Source organism: Dendrobates tinctorius, unplaced genomic scaffold (assembly GCF_039654945.1).
Source record: "Dendrobates tinctorius isolate UK_male_01 unplaced genomic scaffold, ASM3965494v1 ptg000138l, whole genome shotgun sequence".
Lineage (NCBI taxonomy): Eukaryota > Metazoa > Chordata > Amphibia > Anura > Dendrobatidae > Dendrobates > Dendrobates tinctorius.
Genome location: NW_027361806.1, coordinates 12129265 through 12152463, shown reverse-complemented (window position 1 = coordinate 12152463; position 23199 = coordinate 12129265). Strand labels below are relative to the sequence as shown.

Below are 23199 nucleotides of genomic sequence, written 5' to 3'. Positions count from 1 at the left end.
GATGTGAGGGCTACTAACAGGATTGTTTTTAGGGTCAAGAACTTTAGGGGTAGCTGATGTAATGGCTCATACGGATCTTTTGTAAGGGCTTCTAACACCAGGTTTAAATCCCAGGGGGCTATTCTGGGTATTGGAATAGGCTTAGCTCTATGGCAGGATTTAATAAATCTGGCTATCCACCTATCTGAAGCCAGTTTGCAATTGTAGAGCGCCCCTAGTGCCGACACCTGAACCTTAAGTGTGTTTACTGCTAACCCCATCTGCAACCCAGATTGTAAGAACTCTAGGATGGCCCTAATCGGGGGTTCTTTTCCTAACGGCTTACCCAAGAACTGTAGGAACTTATCCCATGTTCTGCCGTAGATGTTAGTAGTCACCGGTTTCCTGCTTTTTAGCAGAGTGGCCACCAGCCCAGGGGAGAACCCCCTATCCATTAAAAGCGACCTTTCAAATTCCACGCCGTCAGATGGAATCCTTTGACCTGAGCGTGCAATATTGGACCCTGAGCTAGTAGGTCCGGGATTTCTGGCAGAACCCATGGATCGGAGAGGGACATCTTCCGTAGCAGAGCGAACCAGGGCCTTTTTGGCCAGAATGGAGCTATTAGAATCACCCTGGCTTGATCGTTTCTGATTTTTCTTACCACAGTTGGGATCAGAGCTACTGGGGGGAACGCGTAAGCCAGTCTGAAGTTCCACTGGATGTGCAACGAGTCCACTGCCCATGGATTTTCCCTCGGGTTTAGAGAGCAGAACCTTTCTGTTTGCCTGTTGTGCTTGTTTGCAAAGAGGTCTATCACCGGTTCCCCCCAAAGCTGAATTATCTTTTGAAAAATGGACCGGTTTAGCGCCCATTCTCCTTGCCTCAGGGTATTGCGACTCAGGAAATCTGCCTCTATGTTTTCTGCCCCTTTTATGTGTAGGGCTGTCACGGAGTGTAGGTGTTCCTCTGCACTGCTCAGAATGTCTGTTGCTGCTTCCATTAAGGAGTGTGATTTTGTCCCACCTTGGTGGTTGATGTATGCCACTGCTACCTTGTTGTCTGACATGATGCGTACGTCTCGACCCTGGAGTAGCGGAATGAAGTGGCTTAGGGCCTTGCCCACTGCCCACAGTTCTCTCAGGTTGGAGGATGCCTTCCTTTCTTGAGGTGTCCAGGAACCCTGACCTATGAGGCCCCTTAGGTGTGCCCCCCACCCCGAGGAGCTTGCATCTGTTAAAATTATATCTGTCGCCTGTCTGTCCCATGGTATTCCTAAGGTCAGATTTGTCCCGTTCAACCACCAGTTGAGAGAGTCTCTGGTTTTTGAGGAAAGCTCCAGCTTCCCTTCCAAACGCCCTCTTAGCGATCTTTGTGCTCTTAGTATCTCCCCCTGGAGTTGCCGGGTGTGAAACTGAGCCCACCTGACCGCCGGAATACAGGATGTTAGGGTACCTAGTAGGGACATTGCCTTTCTTAATGTCATACATGGTTGGTTTCGGCCCGCCAAGGCCAGATTTTGTACCTTCTCTATCTTGGACTCTGGGAGCAGACACTCTTGCCTTTCTGAGTCCAGTATAAATCCTAGGAAGGTCTGTTTCTTTAGGGGTTGTAATTTTGATTTTTTGAAATTGACTATCCACCCTAACTCTTGCAAGGTGTTGATCACCTGAGTCAACTGTGCTGTACAGTGGTCCTCTGAACTGCCCACTATAAGAAAATCGTCCAGGTATGGTATTATGACCGTATCGTGAATCCGGAGAAAGGCTGTCACTTCCGCTATGACCTTGGTGAAGACCCTCGGGGCTATGGATATGCCAAACGGAAGAGCCCTGAACTGAAAGTGCCTTAGTGTGCCCTGAATATAAAGCGCTACCCTCAGGTATTTTTGGTAATCTGGATGGATAGGGATGTGATAATACGCATCCTTTAAATCGACTACGGCCATGAAGCAATCTTGATGTAGCAGCTTCACTGCCGTAGTCACTGATTCCATCTTGAAGGTCGGGTTCCTTATCCAAAGATTGAGGCGTCTGAGATTTATGATTGTCCTGAACGACTGATCCGTTTTTTTTAATAGAAAAAGGGGTGAATAAAACCCCTTTCCTTCCTGTAAGCGTGGCACCTCGGACAGTACCCGCTTGTCTATCAGGCTCAGGATTTCTGTTTCTAAGGCCAGTTGTTCTTCGGTCATCTTCCTGATAGGTGTGATGACGACCACGGGTTTTGGCTGACGAATAAAGGGGATTTTCAGGCCTTCTTTTAGGATGCTCAGAATCCAGGTATTGGAGGAGATCTTTTCCCAGGCCTGGAAAAAGAGTGCCAATCTCCCTCCTACTGGAATACCGGCGTCATTGTGGTGACTTTTTTGAGGTGGAGGTGCCTCCACCAAACATAAACCCTGATTCTTTCTTTCTTTTATCCTCCCATCTTCTCCTGTCAGCGGGAGGACGCCCTCTATTGAATCTCCCCCTCCGAAAGGGCTGTCTCCTCTGATCCATAGGGAATCTGGGGAAGCCTTTTTTCTTATCGCCTGCTTTCTCCAGAATATCGTCCAAGTTCTTGCCGAACAGGAATCGACCATCGCAGGGGAGAGAGCACAATTTGGCCTTGGACTGAAGGTCACCCGGACAGCCCTTAAGCCATAACGCGCGTCTAGCAGCATTTGATAGTGACGCTGCTCTGGCTGTCAATCGCATAGAGTCCGCCGAGGTATCTGCCAAAAAAGCCGCTGCCCCGTGCAAGAGATACATGTCTGATAAGATCTTCTCTCTTGGGACCCCTGACGCCAGCTTCTCTTCTAACTGCTGCAGCCAGATCATGAGGGAGCGTGCCGTGCAGGTGCCCGCTATCGCCGGCTTTAGACCTCCTGCTGTCGCTTCCCATGCGTGCCTCAAATATGAGTCCGCTTTTTTGTCCAGCGGGTCTCTAAGAACCCCTGCATCTTCCAAGAGCAGGGCCGACCTTTTGGAAGATCTGGACACCGCTGCATCTATTTTTGGGACTTTGTCCCATACCTCCGTATCCTTGTATTCAAAGGGGTATCGTCTCTTAGAGGCGGATGGAAGGGCCCCCGATTTTTCAGGCTTTTTCCACTCCTTCTCAATAAGCGCCTGGATTTTCGCGTTTACTGGAAAGGTTCGTTTTTTCCTCTCCTGAAGCCCCCCAAACATGACGTCCTCTAGGGTTTTAGCCGCCCTTTCTTCCTGTAGGCCCATTGTGGTTCTAATGGCCTTTAGGAGGGCATCTGTATCTTCTACAGGGAAACATGGCTTACCCCCTGTGTCACTATCTGAGGAGTCTGAGGAGGATGATTTTTCCGCCTGAGATGATACTGACGCGGAATCTGAGGGGGAACTAGGGAAATCCTTCCTGCTTTTTTTCCCTTTTTCCAATAAGGACTTAATTGAGCCTTCCATTTCTGACCTGAGGGCAGATATTAGATTGGCTGCGAAACTAGGCGCTTCCTCCGCCATAGTCCGCTGAATGCACGAAGCACAGAGATCTTTTTGCCAGTCTCTTGCTAGGGGAGATTTACATATAGCACAACCCCTATTCCTCTTCTTGCTTCCCGCTTTTCTGGGCCTTTCCTACAGGGTGAAGCATACAATAGAAAACCCCTATTAATATACTGTTAACATTCACGAAGATCACTCACCACCCGTAATCAAGGGTACCGGACTTGGAGGCTGCATCGGAGCACCTGACCCGCGCTCTTTGGACCTTGAGGAGTGCCCCGACCTGCGGCTGGGGCGACTGCTGCTTGAATGGCTTCCGTGCTTCCTGCCAGAGGGCTGTGAGGGAGGCAGGGACGCTGAACGTTCCTGCTCGGACTCCATTTTGCACCGCCGATCTACAGCTGTCTTCCTCCTTTTAAATTGCATGCCTCCGCCTGGTGAGCGTCTTCCTCCCCTCCCCCCTGCGACCGCCGGCTCAGCGCTTCAGAAGCCGGCCGGCGTCGCACCCAGCGCCATTACACCGTCGCCTTCTGCTGACGTCAGCCGGCGCACCCAGCATTCCAAGCGCCGCTGACGTCAGCGGCCGGAAGACGCCAGCGTCTCTCCCCTACCACGGGGATCGAGATGCGGCATGCGCGAGGGGAGGGCGGCGCGGTGGGGGCTTCCCGGAGCCACCGGAATCCCATCCACGCCCGCACGAACCCGGAGCCCCAGGGACCCCGGGGACTGCGCTTCCAGGACCCGACAGCCGGCGCTACAGGTAAGCTACCTGTTCTTCCCGCGCCGGGACGGGCCTGGGTCTTATCTTTTTCTTCGCCCATGACAGGCACCGCCACAGTGGGATTCCTTCCAGGACAGGAACCCAACTGAAGCGGGGGAGAGGTGCCGCCCCTTATGTCTCAGTAGGTTCCTGTCCTGGCGGGGCGGATCTCAGGTGGTGCTGTCATGGGTGAAGGGAAAAATTGTGTTTTTACTGCGGAGATCCCGGACATTGGAAAAAAGACTGCCCCTCCTGTCCTCTGAATAACAAGCGGCTGAGTCTGGGTGATAATCGTGGAGGTCACCCAGACTCTCAGGTACCTTTTTCTTCCTTTTCAAGAGTACTGCTAAAGGTGGAACTTGGTGTTGAGAACGGCTTTTTCCATACTTCGGCTTTTGTAGACTGTGGGTCATCTCTGAACCTGATTGACTCTAAGCTGGTTGCTCGCTGTAGATTAGGGACAGTTAGGTTGGAGACTCCCTTAAAAATTGTGGCTATTGATTCTACACCTCTCACTAAGGATGGTCTCCATTTCAGTTCTAAAGAATTTACCCTCAGGGTGGGGGCCCTACACCAGGAGCGCATGTCATGCTTTGTTTTGGATAACCTCCCTGCTGGCCTGGTGTTAGGGTTTCCCTGGTTGCAACGGCATAACCCAATTATTGACTGGGGGTCCCGGGATATTGTTAAATGGGGACCTGGGTGTTCTGAAAATTGTCTTGCTACTGTGTCTGTCATCCGTCAACCTGGAGGGTATTCCGGAGTACCTAAAGGGTTTTAAGGATGTGTTCTCCGAAAAGGAGGCTGAGGTTCTACCACCACACCGCCCATTCGATTGTGCCGTGGATCTTGTTCCCGGTGCCAAATTGCCCAAAGCCCGGCTGTACAATCTCTCCGGCCCTGAGCGGGCTGCTATGAAGGAGAATATCTCTGAGAGCCTCCGTAAAGGGCATATACGGCCATCTGTCTCTCCCATGGCAGCGGGGTTCTTTTTTGTAAAAAAGAGGGATGGTGGTTTACGCCCATGCCTCGATTTTCGAGAACTGAATAAAATAACCATAAGAAACGCCTACCCTCTCCCACTGATACCTGATTTGTACAATCAATTGTCGGGGGCTAGGTGGTTCTCTAAGTTGGACCTCAGGGGAGCATACAATCTCATCCATATGCGGGAGGGGGATGAATGGAAAACTGCGTTTCTCACCTCTGAGGGTCTGTTTGAAAATTTGGTTATGCCCTTCGGTTTGACTACCGCACCAGCGGTATTCCAGAATTTCATTAACCATGTTTTTTCTGATTTTGCTGGACGTTTTGTAGTTGTTTATCTTGACGATATACTTATATATTCTTCTGATAGACAAAGTCATATGGGTCATCTTCATGCGGTTCTCCAGAGGCTCAGGGAGAACTCACTCTTTGCCAAATTGGAGAAGTGTTCATTTTTTACTCAAGAAGTGTCCTTTCTAGGGGTCATCCTGTCTGCTGAGGGGTTTCGTATGGACCCTAGGAAGGTACAGGCCATTGTGGATTGGGTGCAACCCAGAGATCTCAAGGGTCTTCAGCGATTTCTGGGTTTCGCAAATTATTACAGAAAATACATCAAGGGGTTCTCTCAAGTGGTCAAACCCCTCACTGATCTCACCCAAAAGGGAGCGGATCTTAAAAACTGGTCAGCTCCAGCTGTGGCGGCGTTTTCTTTGTTAAAAGAACGTTTCATGACTGCTCCGGTACTGGTGCAACCTGACTTGTCTAAACCATTCATCGTAGAAGTGGATGCCTCTGAGGTGGGAGTGGGGGCTGTGTTGTCCCAGGGGCCCACCACATTAACTAACTTAAGACCCTGTGCCTTCTTTTCTAAAAAATTTTCCTCTGCTGAAAGGAATTATGATGTGGGTAACCGAGAGTTGTTGGCCATTAAATTGGCTTTTGAAGAATGGAGGCATTTTTTGGAGGGGGCTGTCCATCGTATCACTGTCATTACAGATCACAAGAATCTGTCTTACATCGAATCCGCCAAACGTCTGACTCCGAGACAGGCAAGGTGGTCACTTTTTTTTTCCCGGTTTCAGTTTTCCATCACTTTCAGACCAGGTTCCAAGAATGTGAAGGCGGATGCCTTGTCTCGCAGCCTAGATCCGGTATCACCTCCGGAGCCTCCTTCCTCCATTCTTCAGCGCGGGGTGGTGGTGGCCTTGGTGTCCCAGAGATTGGAGCAGGAGATTTGTGAGGCCCAATCTCTAGCTCCCCCATCCATACCTGAAAATAAGCTCTTTGTGCCTGTCCAGTATCGGTTAAGGGTGCTTCGGGAGTTCCACGACTCAGCTCTGAGTGGGCATCCAGGAATCTCGGCCACTCGTAAAGCCATCACTAGGCTGTTCTGGTGGCCCTCGTTGACTTCTGACGTCACTGGTTTTTTGTCCTCCTGTGAAACTTGTGCCCGCGCTAAAGCCTCCCACAACCGGCCGGCCGGGGAATTGGTGCCACTGCCAATTCCGGATAGACCGTGGACTCACCTGTCCATGGATTTTATCACCGATCTCCCACCCTCTAATGGCAAAACCGTGATCTGGGTAGTTGTGGATAGGTTCAGTAAACAAGCACATTTTGTACCCTTAACGGGCCTTCCTAATGCTGAGACTCTATCTAAGCTATTCATTGAGCATGTGATTCGGTTGCATGGTGTGCCTGTCAGTGTGGTGTCTGATAGAGGGGTGCAATTCGTGTCAAAATTCTGGAGAGCTTTTTGTAAAAGGTTGGGCATCAGTCTGACCTTTTCATCGGCCTACCATCCCGAGACCAATGGTCAGACTGAAAGGACCAATCAGTCTTTAGAGCAGATCCTGCGGTGTCTTGTCACATCCAGACAGGATGATTGGTGCTCTATGATACCTATGGCAGAATTCGCCTTCAATTATCGTGTCAATCAGTCTACTGGTACTTCTCCTTTCTTCTGCAACTATGGGTTTCACCCTCATTTTGGTGAATTCTCCAGACTAGATTCAGAGTGTCCAGGGGCTGATTCAGCCTTTTTGCGGTTGGAGGAGGTTTGGAGGGAAGTTCAGAGAAACATTGGGGAGGCTCAGGGCAAATATAAGTTTTTTGCAGATAAACGACGCTCGGTGGGGCCGACTTATCAGGTGGGGGATAAGGTATGGTTATCCACCAAATATATAAGGCTGAGAATTCCCTCTGCTAAGTTGGGTCCCAAGTTTATTGGTCCGTATGAGATTTTAGAGGTGATTAATCCTGTGGTCTTTCGCCTGCGGTTGCCTCCGTCATTACGGATTCCTAATGTGTTCCATAAAGCGCTTCTGAAGCCATCGGTGCCTTCCTCTGATGAGTCTCCCTCGCACCCGCCGCCTGTTATGGTAGATGGGCAGACCGAGTACGAGGTGGAACAGGTGGTGGATTCTCGCATGCTCCGTCGTTCACTTCAGTACTTGGTCCATTGGAAAGGATACGGTCCTGAGGATCGGTCATGGGTGCCGGCGCGTTCGGTCCATGCGGCTCTGTTGGTCCGGGCCTTTCACGCTCGTCATCCAGGGAAGCCTGGGGGTCCAGTGGCCCCCCATTGAGAGGGGGGTACTGTCATGGTCCAGTCCGGAGTTTATCTTCTGCTGTCTTCACTCCGGACTGGTCATGCGGGGGTTAATCTCCTCAGCCTCGTTCTGGAGCTAGCTGGGCTATTTCAATCCCTCACAGCCTGCTGACCAGTGTTAGTGATAGCTCAAGCTTGCAGTTTAGAGCCGCTGACCCTTGTACCCTGGTGATCCTCCTGCCTTTGACTGATATTCACGTGTATGACTCGGACTGATTTCTGACCCCGTCTCTTGGTATTCGTTTCTGCTGTTATGTTCCCTCTCTGGCATCTGACTCCCTGGCTTGTACCCCGACCACGTATTTCGTCTCACGTTTTGGACCCCGTGCTCATGTTCTGGCTTTCTGACTCTTGGCTTTGGTATTTTGACTACGTGTATTGCTGCTCCTTCTGGTACGTCTGCTTCTGTTAGTTTCTGACTCGGTTCATCTGACTATTCTCTCTCGTTACCTGTGGCACCTGTGCTGTTGCTCAGGGTTGCTGCTCTTAGTGTATAACCTCACTTCCCTCACCAGCTCCCCCTGTTGGAGGTTTCACTACAATCACAAGTGCTATTAGTCTTGTGGAAGCTCTAGAATAAAGGAGCAAACATGAAAAATGGGTTGTACAGAATTAGAAAGACATGACTGCTTTTTTCCAAAACAGCGCCACTCCATTTTAGAGGCAGTGTGTGGTACTGTAGCTCTGTGCTAACGACAAACTGTAGACAGGTGTAGTGCTATTTATGAAATATAGAAGACTTTTTTTTTCAAAATTCTATACAAGCCTTTTAATTGTGCAAATAAACTTGATCCTTCAATGCTAGACCACTTACAGGGCTTTAGCGGCTCTATCATATGTAGAATAATATTGGTGACATCATATACAGTGCCTTGCGAAAGTATTCGTCCCCCTGGAACTTTTCAACCTTTTCCCACATATCATGCTTCAAACATAAAGATACCAAATGAAAATTTTTGGTGCAGAATCAACAACAAGTGGGACACAATTGTGAAGTTGAACGAAATGTATTGGTTATTTTAAAATTTTGTGGAAATTCAAAAACTGAAAAGTGGGGCGTGCAATATTATTCGGTCCCTTTAACCCCTTAACGACCGCCGATACGCCTTTTAACGGCGGTAATTAAGGGTACTAAAACCACAGCGCCGTTAATTCACGGCGCTGTGATTTAAGTGAATAGCGCCCCCCAGTGTCTGATTTTCTCCGGGGTCTCGGCTGCCAGGGGTAGCCGAGACCCCAGAGAACATGAATCGGTCTGTTTTTACCGACCCCCACTTTTGCGATCGCCGTTATTAACCCTATAACGGCGACCGCAAAAAAAAAAAAAAGCCGCGATTTTACATTTAATTTCTCTCTCCTCTGATGTGATCGCACATCAGGGGAGAGAGAAATAGGGTCCCCGATTCCCCCCCCGGTACCTCTCCGTGGCCCTCCGTCCCCTCCCGGTGGTCCCACGTCCCGCCGGCATCCTCCGATGGGCGCCGCCATATTGAAAATGGCGGGCGCATGCGCAGTGCGCCCGCCGGGAATCTGCCGGCTCCGGCTGGCAGATTCCATTCATTATTTTGATCACTAGGATAAACGATCATAGTGATCAAAATAAAAAAAAAAGTACATAACCCCCCCGTTTATCCCTCCCTTATATAGGTCAATATAATGAAATAAAGAAAATATTTTTTTTTCAGTTTTCCATTAGGGTTAGGGTTGGGCTAGGGTTAGGGTTGGGCTAGGGTTGGGCTAGGGTTAGGGTTGGGCTAGGGTTAGGGTTGGGCTAGGGTTAGGGTTAGGGCTAGGGTTAGGGCTAGGGTTAGGGTTGGGCTGGGATTAGGGTTGGGCTAGGGTTAGGGCTCGGGTCACGGCTAGGGTTAGAATTAGGGTTAGGGCGAACTAGGTTTAGGGTTGGGATTAGGGTTAGGGTTGGGATTAGGGTTAGGGGTGTGTTGGGGTTAGGGTTGGAGCAAGAATTGAGGGGTTTCCACTATTTACCAACTTTGGGGGTCTTAAAAATTGGGGTCTAAAAAAATCACTTTTGTGGAAATGAAAAAGACTTTTTATTTTCACGGCTCTGCGTTTATAAACTTTTGTGAAGCGCTTGGGGGTTCAAAGTGCTCACCACACATCTAGATAAGTTCCTTAGGGGGACTAATTTCCAAAATGGGGTCACTTGTGGGGGGTTTCCACTATTTAGGCCCATCAGGGGCTCTGCAAGCGCAACATGATGCCCGCAGACCATTCCATCAAAGTCTGCATTCCAAAATGGCACTCCTTCCCTTCCGAGCTCTCCCATGCGCCCAAACAGTGGTTCCACCCCACATATGGGGTATCGGCGTACTCCGGACAAATCGCATAACAACTGTGCGGGTATGATTTCTCCTGTTACCCTTGTAAAACTAAAAATTTGGGGGCGAAAAGATCATTTTTGTGGAAAAAAATAGATTTCTTATTTTCACGGCTCTACGTTATAAACTTATGTGAAGCCCTTGGGGGTTCAAAGTGCTCACCACACATCTAGATAAGTTCCTTAATGGGTCTAGTTTCCAAAATGGGGTCACTTGTTGGAGGTTTCCACTGTTTACGCACATTAAGGGCTCTCCGAACGCAACATGGCATCCGATCTGAATTCCAGCCAATTCTGCGTTGAAAAAGTCAAACGGCGCTCCATCCCTTGCGAGCTCTGCCGTGTGCTGAAACAGTGGTTTACCCCCACATATAGGGTATCGGCGTATTCAGGAGAAATTGTACAACAAATTTTGTGGTTGATTTTCTCTTTTAACACTTGTGAAAATAAAAAAAAATTGGTTCTGAAGTAAATTTTTTGCAAAAAAAAGTTAAATGTTAATTTTTTCCTTCCACATTGCTTTAGTTCTTGTGAAGCACTTAAAGGGTTAATAAACTTCTTGAATGTGGTTTTGAGCACCTTGAGGGATCTAGTGTTTAGAATGGTGCCACTTTTGGGTATTTTCTGTCATGTACACCCCTCAAAATGACTTTAAATATGATGTGGTCCCTAAAAAAAATGGTTTTGTAAATTTTGTTGTAAAAATGAGAAATCGCTGGTCAACTTTTAACCCTTATAACTTCTTAACAAAAAAAAATTTTGCTTCCAAAATTGTGCTGATGTAAAGTAGACATGTGGGAAATGTTATTTATTAAGAAATTTGTGTGACACATCTCTCTGATTTAAGGGCATAAAAATTTAAAATTTTAAAATTGCAAAATTTTCAAAATTTTCGCCATATTTCCGTTTTTTTCATAAATAAACACAAGACTTATCGAAGAAATTTTACCACTAACATGAAGTACAATATGTCACTAAAAAACAATCTTAGAATCAGCGGGATCCATTAAAGCGTTCCAGAGTTATAACTTCATAAATGGACATTTGTCAGAATTGTAAAAATTGGCCTGGTCATTAAGCTGCAAACTGGCTCTGTCGCTAAGGGGTTAACTTAATACTTTGTTGCGCCACCTTTTGCTGAGATTACAGCTGCAAGTCGCTTGGGGTATGTCTCTATCAGTTTGGTACATCGAGAGACTGAAATTCTTGCCCATTCTATGTTGGCAAACAGCTCGAGCTCAGTGAGGTTGGATGGAGATCGTTTGTGAACAGCAGTTTTCAGCTCTTTCCACAGATTCTCAATTGGATTCAGGTCTGGACTTTGACTTGGCCATTCTAACACCTGGATATGTTTATTTGTGAACCATTCCATTGTAGATTTTGCTTTATGTTTGGGATCATTGTCTTGTTGGAAGACAAATCTCCGTCCCAGTCTCAGGTCTTTTGCAGACTCCAACAGGTTTTCTTCAAGAATGGTCCTGTATTTGGCTCCATCCATCTTCCTATCACTTTTAACCATCTTCCCTGCCCCTGCTGAAGAAAAGCAGCCCCAAACCATGATGCTGCCACCACCATGTTTGAGAGTGGGGATGGTGTGTTCAGGGTGATGAGCTGGGTTGCCTTTGCGCCAAACATATCGTTTGGCATTGTAGCCAAAAAGTTCGATTTTGGATTCATCTGACCAGAGCACCTTCTTGCACATGTTAGGTGTGTCTCCCAGGTGGCTGGTTGCAAACTTTAAACAACACTTTTTATGGATATCTTTGAGAAATGGCTTTCTTCTTGCCACTCTTCCATAAAGGCCAGATTTGTGCAGTGTACGACTGATTGTTGTCCTATGGACAGACTGTCCCACCTTAGCTGTAGATCTCTGCAGTTCATCCAGAGTGATCATGGGCCTCTTGGCTGCATCTCTGATCAGTCTTCTTCTTGTTTGAGATGAAAGTTTAGAGGGACGGCCGGGTCTTGGTCGATTTGCACTGATATGATACTCCTTCCATTTCAATATGATCGCTTGCACAGTGCTCCTTGGGATGTTTAAAGTTTTGGAAATCATTTTGTATCCAAATCCGGCTTTAAACTTCTCCACAACAGTATCACGGACCTGCCTGTTGTGTTCTTTGGTGTTCATGATGCTCTCTGTGCTTCAAACAGAACCATGAGACTATCACAGAGCAGGTGCATTTATACGGAGACTTGATTACACACAGGTGGATTATATTTATCATCATTAGTCATTTAGGACAACATTGGATCATTATCACAAAACAATCACTGACCTCAGGGAGACCAGTCAAAGAAAACACTGCGGCAGCCGGCAAAGGCGCTCAATCAGTGAAATCCTAGGTGCATTGCTCCCTGGGATATACGAATATGCAAATAAAGTCCATGGAGCCTCAATTAAGAGTCTCAAACATGGGACTAGCCAGATCTTCCTCCAGGGAAGGACCCAGCCAAGGAGTGGCTCCTTTCGGAAACCACCATTACCACCATATTAAGTGGCCTATCCATCCACAGACAGCTGTTTTGGGGTGTTGCCCCTCATCAGTGTGGAGTAGGATTCTGGCTAGGTGGGAGCAATGCCTAGTAAAGCATTGCTCCCACCTAGCCAGAATCCTACTCCACACTGATGAGGGGCAACACCCCGAAACAGCTGTCTGTGGATGGATACCTGGCCTTGGTATTTCCCTTGTCATATCAGTAAACTCGTAAAGAGCTGGATATTGACTTAAAGGGCCACTTAATATGGTGGTAATGGTGGTTTCCGAAAGGAGCCACTCCTCGGCTGGGTCCTTCCCTGGAGGAAGATCTGGCTAGTCCCGTGTTTGAGACTCTTAAATGAGGCTCCACGGACTTTATTAACATTGGCTCATTCAGAGATCCACAATGAATGTCTTGAGTGAGTTTGCTGCACTGAAAGTAAAGGGGCCGAATAAATTTGCACGCCCCACTTTTCAGTTTTTGAATTTCTAAAAAAATTTAGAACAACCAATAAATTTCGTTCAACTTCACAATTGTGTCCCACTTGTTGATTCTTCACCAAAAATTTACATTTGGTATCTTTATGTTTGAATCATGACATGTGGGAAAAGGTTGAAAAGTTCCAGGGGGCCGAATACTTTCGCAAGGCACTGTACTACCGTAAGCTACAGTAATGACTTATACTTATTGGAAAGAAAGTGGCCCTCTAGGAGAACCTGTCACCAAATCCAAAGTGACCAGTTTTGCGTCCAGAGATCTGGGCCTTTTTATTTAGTGCTAATTTTCATGGTCTTTTCCAAGGGGACGTGATGACAGCCTTTTTGAGGTCTTAACTTTAGGCTGGTCTGCATAATTACTATGTGAGAACTGCCCTATGTGTAAGGACTATAAAATTACCAATAAAATTAATAAAAAGATATCTCCAAAACCGTATGGTGGATTTATGAAAAAATAAAAATTGAAGACTGTGGGGAGCAGTGGGAATAAAAAAGCAAAACTGGCCACTCTTGATCTGACGTAAGGTCCTCTATGAGGCACAAGTTTGCTCAAAACTCTATATGTCGCTGGTATACCATCTCTGTGTGCGATTTTCCACTTGTTTCATACTTTGAAAGAAAGAAGATAAGTCACAGTTGCCATTTTATCAGTTATGGATCTTTAACTAAGGGAAGGTTCACACGATTGTATAAAAAAATCGTTCAGAATTTCATCCAGAAACGTGTGACGATTATTTCTCATCCGTGTAGAATCTGGTTTATTTTACAGCAGTAGCTATTAATCTTTTACAATTACAAGATCATTTACAGTTTCCTATGTTACGGAGTTACAATGTACCCATAAAAATCGGATGCTGTACTGTGGCTCCGTATGGAATCCTATTTTTTTCTCAATTCCACAGACTTGATTGAATGAGTCTCAACCAATTTTTAGAGGAAAAGCATACATTCTAAAATTTATTTCACATGTAGATTCAATCATCTGCACTGACTTACTGAATGACATTGGTCTGCGTGCAATCTGATTTTTCGACGGATAACACTCAGACCAAAACTACAGTTGTGTACACACGTCCTCTATAGATGTGCACAGCTCCTGCCCTCTCCTTCCTTTTAATCTCTCCGTAGTTCCTATCATGAGGATCATTGAAAACAAGGCAAGTCTTCATCTATGAGTTTGGGAATAATTCCTAGGATACTGAGGCAGCACAAGAGAGTTTTATGGCAATCATGAAAAGTTCCTTCCAATACTCAGCATATAGAGCTGCATCACACCATATGACGGGCGGTGGTGAAGCATCATACAGGTCTTGATGGCAAGAGACTTACTAGTTTTCCAGTTGCACTTTGTCCGCCCTCATTGAGCCACAATCCTGGAACCATGGCTGAGTAGTACGGTCCCCAGACACCAGGGACAAATCTAGGTCCATCACTGATCTGTATGAAGAAAAAAAGAAAAATATCTAACATGGATGTATTTTCATTAAATTTCATGGCTTCCAGGTAGATAATTTTAATAATCCAGTGTTTCCCTCTGATAACTTGGAATATTTGATAGCTTGAATGGGCTGTCCTGCTCCTCGGGGGTGACCTTACTGTTGTGATGTCACCGAGTCAGGGGTGGGAAAGTTATGCACTGTGATATATACTCTGTGATTCATGGTAAAGTTATCAGTTTCATTAAATAATTTAGGTTCAAGATTTGTGGCATCTACTCTGCCAGGTGGGGTCTAGGGGCCCTCAGATTCCACACCCTCCATCATTGCTTTGTGGCCCAGTCCTCCACTATGTTACTTTATAGTGACTATATAATAAATGCTCATATATATATACAACACACAATGCATTCTACAAAAGTAAACAGATACAATAGAACAAAGATCCTAGAACATAAAATATTCCCAGTGATGATCCACAGACACCCGGCAGTTCACTAAAGGCCCCGTCACACTAAGCGACCTCGCCAGCGAGATCGCTGATTTTGTGACACATCAGCTATCTCGCCAGCTAGATCGCTGTGTGTGACGGGGATCAGCGACCGGCCCCCTTGCTGATCGTGCTCGAGAGGCCTGGGCCGTTTTTCGATCGCTGGTCTCCCGCTGCCCAGCGCGCATCGCTGCGTGTGACAGCGAGAGACCAGCGATCAGCGATGCTGGACTCTGGTTGCTAATGTAAACGTCGGGTATCTAGGAGCCGTGCGGCTTCTAGATACCTAGTCCTGATCGCTGGGGCAGTCTATATGACAGCTCACCAGCGATCAGCCTAAACGATGTCCCAGCGATCTCATCATGTCGGATCGTTGGTGGGATTGCTGGGATATTGTTTAGTGTGACGGGGCCTTACAGCTGGGCATAAATTCCTTGTTTACTTTGGCTAATGCCATCTGTAAGAGTTTACATTGGGCACTTCTTCCCAATTATGTTTGAAAGCTTTCCTAAAAGAGAAAATGGCTGGAAAGGATCAGTAACCAGATGCTCCAGCACATGAAGGCTCTGACCGCCCATGATGAGCAGCAGGGATACAATGTAACAAGAACTGGTTATCTATAAAGTATATATAGTTCACGGTGGATACATTAACCTGCAGTTATATGGCCGCTAATCGGCAGGAGGCTGCAGAGCATGGGACCCGCAATATCATATACCAAGAAATGGCGGAACCAAGTCTCTGGTGCGGAGACGTCCAATCACATGGTACTTTGTGTTCTTGCAGAAGAAATTACAGGAAAGGGGACGAAGAGGCTGCAACCCGACAGCTGCTCCTTCTGTGTCATCTGTACTTATGCTAGGTGAGCGTTCCTGCCAGTGGCCTTACTGGCTGACATGATACCAGCCAAAGAAATGGAGGGTTGGCATCTGTTCATACCATAAGACCATACCTGGATATGTACAGAGCAGCTGATTGAAAACAATATGGAATTATCTTCTCCTGAAATACTCTGTGCTGTTCGGAGTCTTATCCCCAATAATTCAATAGGCAACCCCACCTGAGCATGAGTTTGATTACACTACAACATACTGCTCCATCCTCGTTATCGTCGGAGTAGACTGATGATACCCCGCTCCACAAAATCAGCACACTATTCTTCTGAAACACTCTGTGCTGCTAGTGACCTTTTTCATATAGTGTGTGTCATTCTGATGAATTTGACACAAGTTTCACAGTCTGGTCTACTTATATATTGTCTAGAGGTGGCCGTACACTTTATACAACTGCTGGCCAAAGATTTAATAGGCCCACTGCTATCTCTCCTGACTCCCCCTATAAACCATGAACATTTAGACCAAACTTGTATGTGACCTCACCGGGCGGAGGGAAATAAGCAGTTACCAAACACTTCTCTTCAAATCCAACAGCTCAATCCTTCTTTCTCTGTTATCATCCACTCACTAACTTTGCTTACCACCGCTGTGGTGCATTCTGTCTCATAATGTATTAGAGAAATAAATTCTTGCCAGACAGGAGGACCAGGGAATGGCGCTGTCTTTGCCACCGAGAGATATCAAGGTGCAGAAATTTCAGGTTACTTGTAGGTAAAATTGTATTCAAAATGATAAAAACTATATGCACAACGCGTTTCGGCTATTTGTAGCCTTCTTCAGGTAAATGGAGAAAATGAATTTGATCCTTCTTATATAGCCCTTTCCCAATGTGAGAGAGGGAGGGGAGAAAAAAAAGAGGAAGAGGAGGAGTGATTCATATTGCTCTTTTAAATATATATAAAAACATGACATATAAAATGTATAAAAAAAAATATTGATAATAATTAGCCGATTTGTAAGAATCTTGTCAATCTAATTAAATTCCCATCTGAAGACTAAAATGTATCCCAATTAATGACCTTCTATTCTTTAAAAAAGAGGGGAAAAAAAACTTTTGAAAAACGTTTTAAAAAAAAGGGACAAAAAATAAATACGGTAAACAGAATAAATATTTTTTTCCTTTCTCTCGAAAAACAACAGAACAAAAAATGGGATAAAAGACAGCTCTCGGGACCCCTCACCAAGTGTTCCCCTCATCCCCTGTGTAGCAGACACTGACCTCATGACCAGGGTACTAGAGACCGGACGCCTGTGGGCAAACTGCTGCAGCCGCAAAGCCACATCTCTTGTCACATCTCCCTGCCTCCGTCCACCAACAGTGCGGGCACCATCCTTAAATTTGGCCGACGCCGCGTCTTTGTCTCTCGCCTACTTTTTGGAGCGCGTCATGACACTACCACGGGCCACAGATCAGCTTCCCGTCATCCAGGAACTTTAAGAAAGGGATGAGTCTATCGCCATTCCATTCTGCTTCTAAATGGTCCGTTGAGAATGAGTGCCGCGGGAGCTCAGGGAAGGCTCGACTCACCCCATACACAGCTCGCCCACGCCCTGGGTGCTCTGACTTTTGGACTGTGTTCATCGATCTCCCCATATTTGGCTGCTGTCATGTTTAGTAGACTAGAGACCCTTATAAAATTGTAAAGTAATGTAACATTATATCCAAAGTAACAAATACAGAACGGTGATCATGGAGGGACTCACTGCTGACTACATCGCAGAGATTGTCCCCTTGTGTCGCTCGTTGTCCCTACATTCGCCTCTTTGGGACTCTCGCACAGGACACGTGTGTTCTCCATGTACATTACGGCGGTGGGTTCTCTGGGGTCAGGGAGACTTTCTCCGAGATCGTCTTTTGCTGAGCTCGGCTATTCTAGAATTACTCTGACAAGAAGAACAATTAGATGTAATGAGAGATAAGGCTTCAGTTCCAAACACTGAATGTAAAAGGATTATTTACTTGTCAGATTAACAACCACGCCGAGTCCTAAAAGTAAACTTTACAGCTGCTGATTTACATTATGTTCCGAAGAGCTGAACAGTTTACATTACTGGGCGAAACTACAAAACACGTATAGGACAGAGGACGAGCAGATGAATAGCCTACAGATGAAATTGTGTGACTGTATCACGGGATATTAAAGGGACAATAGTTTAATAATTGATGCATTTTCTGGGGCAGTCATTTAAACACCCAAACTATGAAGGAAGCAGCTCTCGCTGCCCCTCTCACAGCAGGAAACCCCAGCATGACTGAAAGCACCAATTAGATGCCTGGAAACACAGATCAAAATCAGCAATGAAAGCATATGGGTCCATAAAATAATCCGACCTCATCCGATTTTCATGGACCGTAAGAAAGGAAAAGGCGGATAAACTTTTTTTTCTCCACGTATGGGAAAAACTGGTGACCCTCGGACCACACTCTGATAAAAGTCTGATCCAATTGGTCCATTTTTCTCACATATGAGAAAAACGGACGTCTGAAGGAGCCTTTAATTCCTTCCCACTGCGGACAGTTTTTGTTTTTGAGCTTTCGTTTTTTTCCTACCCTTTTTTTAAAACTTAGCTCCAATTGCTTCTATTGCAGGCAGATGCCAGCTATGTAACACAGCCAGCAAAGCACTTCATTGCACACAAAATATTTTCAAGGTGGTTAAAAACTATGGGGCCGATTCATCAATACTGGCATAGTGCAAGATCACACTTCGCAGGTCTTGGCATAGTACATGGCATCGGATTTATTAAGAGGTGCACGCCACTTAATGAATTCAGTACCATAAAAAAGTGGCACACACCAGAATTGCTACTTCAGTCAGGGACTGGAGTAGCATTTCTGCCAGCAGATTTGATGAATTCAAGGGGTGTAGCCTCACCCCATCACATCCTGGCTCGTCCTCAGCTATGTCCATTTTGGCAGAGCTGATCCAAAGTAGTGTGAAAATGACTAATGTTGCAATTTTTTTGCACAGCATGGATTTTTTTTTTTGCGACTTTCTAAAGTTTTTACTCCACTTTTGTGATTTAAAAGCTTTGATGAATCAGCCCCTGTGTGTTTTCTAACAGAAACTATTTCAGGAAACACTACTTCTTTGGGAAGTTTTAGGCAGAATACTTATTTTCACAAACCTTTTTTTGAAGAGTTTTTCCAAGTGTGTAAACAAGAAACCAGTAGAATTGTGAGTGCGGCTTTGAATGCGAATGGAGAAGAAAACATCTTTAAACCAGTAGATAAATTAGAAGATATTCATCTGGACAAGACAAAGACCAAACACTGTAGCCTTGGGGGAAATCTGCAGCCAAGTTATACAGAAGCCTTTGCTGGTAATTCTCTGCAGCTTCCCAGGAACCATTACCCCCCCTCCTTTTCCCTCCAATAAAAACCCCCAATGTTTTTATTTTGAAGATGTAGATTTTTTTGCCAAGACATTCACGTGGCATCTGCAATAAAATCTCCAGAAACACTTGGATGCGTCACGTGCGCTATAGAAATAACTTCCAGAAATCCAAATGTAAGCGCTGACCTCTTCCAGTTATGATATGTGACTCATTTCTGGGCCGAACGGATCAATCTGAGGCCGGAGCGAGAACCTCAGCCAGGGATTTATTTCAGGCTGTTACTGTATCATTAGCAGTTGGGATTCCCGGAGTAAATCTCATGGTTCTCGGCCGTCCACAGGCTCAGTGAACATTGTGTCTTACATCCAGTTCTCGAGCTGTCTGATTTCAGATTTCGTGCTATATAATCTACTAGGAAAGCTTGGTGACAAATACTTTGTCCATTGACAAACAAATTGCCATAGTTAAATTGGTATATTATTGTACTTATGTACATAATTGCCATTCAGAAGTCTAGAAAAGCTGGATATTAACTTTCATTGGAGCTGTATTGATGGTTGTCACCCAAAAATAGCTGAACAGCGCCACTATGGCTCATGGGTTATGTCTGGTATTACACCCCAGGCTTATTGACCGGCCTTTGGGCAGGAGTGTTTTTTCTTAACTCGTATAACAAGAGACCTGGGATGTTATACTTCACTTTCACCCTTCACTGCCTTAAACTACAGGAGTTATTGCACTTACAGGGGTTTTCCAAGACTATTTTTTTTTACTATGAGCTTAACACCCAACAGGCTGTTAGTTGCTACATACCTGCCTGTTGTGTCCCAGACCACTCCTGCCAGCGATTCAGTAGCTTCTGCTGATGTCCTGTCGACAGAGCCTAACTCTGGGGAGCTGGCTGTCAATTAGCATGATGTCTGCAGTCTTGCCCCAGCGACAAAGCAGCACGGAAGAGGTAGAGCTGCTCTGTTGACGTGGAGCAGCTGAATTGCCGGCAGGAGCGGTCCGAGACTACTCTGAGTCGGCACTGAGTAGAACAAACAGGTAGTTAGAAACTAAAGTAAAAAAATTAAAAAATATTCTCCCTGGATTAAACCCCATGAGGCGCTTTGTTACCCACCTGAAAAAACACTAAATAAACACTAAAGAGAATGAACATGTGCACTGCACTGTAAACACTATTTACTGAGCACAAATTCAGTCTTTGCAGCTTCTGTGAACTGCTTCAGGTTTCCAATGCCACCATGCGGATAAAAGAAGTAACAGGTCCATTCTGCAGGTGGAGGATCGCTGGTATATACAGTACAAGTGATAAAAAATGCCTGCGGCACAATACGGTGAAAAAAAAAACACTGCAAAAGACGATCCAGGAAAAACACTCAGTTCCCCAAAACGTCTTATACTTGGAAATCTCAGCAGGTGCACACACCTGTCACGTGCACACACCCCAAGGAGGGGGTTTACGATTTTTCAAAAACTGACTGAAAGCGAGGGATTGTTACAAAATAAAAATATATATATTTACCACTTCAGTGCCTTGGTTACAGTTCCCTTTATAATCCACTTACTAATTACATATGATATACTTAGGATAAAAAAAGATACAACGTGAAAAACAAGAAGAAATCCATGTCTGATGGTGGCCGTGTCTGATGGGGGGGGCCGTGTCTGATGGGGGCCGTGAATGACGGGGGCCGCGTCTGATGGTGGCCGTGTCTGACGGGGGCCGTGTCTGACGGGGGCCGTGTCTGACGGGGGCCGTGTCTGTACAACTCATCCGACAGAGAGGAGCACTGCTGCACCCCATCTGTGTACACCGGGACAAAGCTCCCATAACTTATGAATTCCAAATGTAGCCTAAAGCGCACCTGTCTTATAGTGTGTGAACCAATGCCACCACCAGCACACCGTGTTGCATTTTGGTGCGATCGGCGCACCATCAAAAGGACGCATGCACCAGCAAACGCATACCTGCGCATGGGGTACCAATGCTAAAGATAGGGTACGCAAGTCGTATGCAGCATCATGCGCCCATAGACGGAGCTGACCGGAGGAGGTGCGGCCGTGGGCGGAGCTTCACGGCAGCCGTGCGCGTCCCTCCGCAGCTCCAGGAAACGCTAGTGTGAAACTAGCCTAAGACTGGTGACCGATTCCCTTTAATATTTAGCAAAGCTCCAGAACCAGATATTTGAGGATACAAACCATCGCACCAGGTCCTTTTTTCAATACCATGATTTAAGGTTAGCTACATTAGAACACAGATCAATTCCATAATCTATATATTGAGGAATACGAATGGTGAGTCTAACATATGGGCTTTTAATTCACTAGGTTTCTTTTCTGGTATTTCACATTGTATCTTATTTAGTACAATAAAAGTTATATTTTATTATGTGTATATCACATGCAATGAATAGGTTATTAAAGGACACTGTATTAGACCAGTAACCCTAACCACAGCACCAAACTAGAAGATATATTGATGTAATAACTACCCTTCACACTACATGGGTCCTGAATAATACTACTTGCCAATCTGAATCTCTACCTCTCCAGCACCAAATCACTTGTGATCTCTGCCAGGACTACAAGTGATAAGTCCTGTCCAATGCTCATTTGACCCTGTGGACAATCAGTGGTATCAGCAGTTCAGATGACTGAATGGATGGGATGTTACCGATTCTGGTCCCAGCAGAGACTTCTGGAGCAGAAGGGGACTGGTGAGGATAATATTTTTCTTTACTTGATAACAATCCCTTTATTATGTCAAGAATTGAAAAAGTCATAACAGCCCTTCACCTTAAATGAAAATTGTAATGTCAACAAACTTAACATAAATCAATAGTACAGGAAAATGTAGGAAACTATGGAATATTTCTTATCTGAGATATCTGCTTTTTCTCCACTTATGAGCCTCCTCTCCTCTACCTTCCCCCCAACCACTCGACCTCACCATTGACTCTGGAAAAACAGCTCTATTCTGTCTTGTTCGGAATAGAAGGACTGACAGCTCACTGCGGTGTCATGTCCATTATAGTCTACGCAAAAGAGACAGGAAGGATTAGAGAGGAGAAGAGAGAGGAAACAGGCAGAGGAAAATGCAGAAAGATTGCGTTGTGGTTTCTAACAAATCTTTTACCTCACCCCAGAGCTGGATTCATATCCACACTGATTACTACTGCTGTGTGATTTCGTCCATGCTGTTGCTTCTCTCAGTGTGAAATAAAAAGAATGAAGAGCAGGGATCCCTCAATCCTGTGTGCTGTGGTGTATATGGGAGACTTCATAGCAGGTAGCCTCCTCCCATCAGACTGGATTGCAAGACTACAGTCCTACTTGTCATATAATGGCCAGATATAGTGTAATTCCTAATGTACACACAGGACAACTTATTCTGAAAAGTTTGAAAAGTTACTTCAAACTGTGGTTACTCTCTAAGCCCTTCTGTCACGACTCTTATCAGGTGTCCTGGGACCAGGGGATCCTTCCCTATCCCTAATACTAGGGGGCACCTTAGCTCACCCTGTTCCCTGGATTACTTCTGAAAGTGAAGATGCCGGGGCCACGTACCTTGCCTTTGCTCCTGAATCCGCCCTCAGTCTGTACCCTTCCCCCACCCAGGGAAGAGGGGAGTAGAAGTGTACAGTAATACACCAACCAGACTAACAAGGTAATACGAACAGGGATAAAGTAAAATACCAAACGTACAAATATACTCACACATATAACAGAGGAATGCATTGGCGAGTGGAGGATGGGGTTAAACCAAAGTATGAGATAAAAGGGAATTATCACACTCACAGATAAATCCACCAACTTACTACTCTAATAACCACCAACACCTATCCTCCCAGCCATGCAGCATAAGCTAGCTCTGACAATGAGTGCTAACCAGGACCCAGATTATATAGGAGATGGGAGAGG

General features: G+C 45.8%; 1 protein-coding gene across 9 annotated transcripts in view; it reads right to left on the bottom strand.

Moving 5' to 3' along the window:
• Positions 1-23199, bottom strand: part of FGGY (FGGY carbohydrate kinase domain containing) — a 366153-nt gene that overhangs the window by 106674 nt on the left and 236280 nt on the right. For all 9 annotated transcript variants that reach the window (XM_073544587.1, XM_073544585.1, XM_073544588.1 and 6 more), the window contains one exon: positions 14441-14548. In XM_073544587.1, the coding sequence (XP_073400688.1) occupies positions 14441-14548 (108 nt within the window). The remainder of the gene's footprint in view (positions 1-14440; positions 14549-23199) is intronic.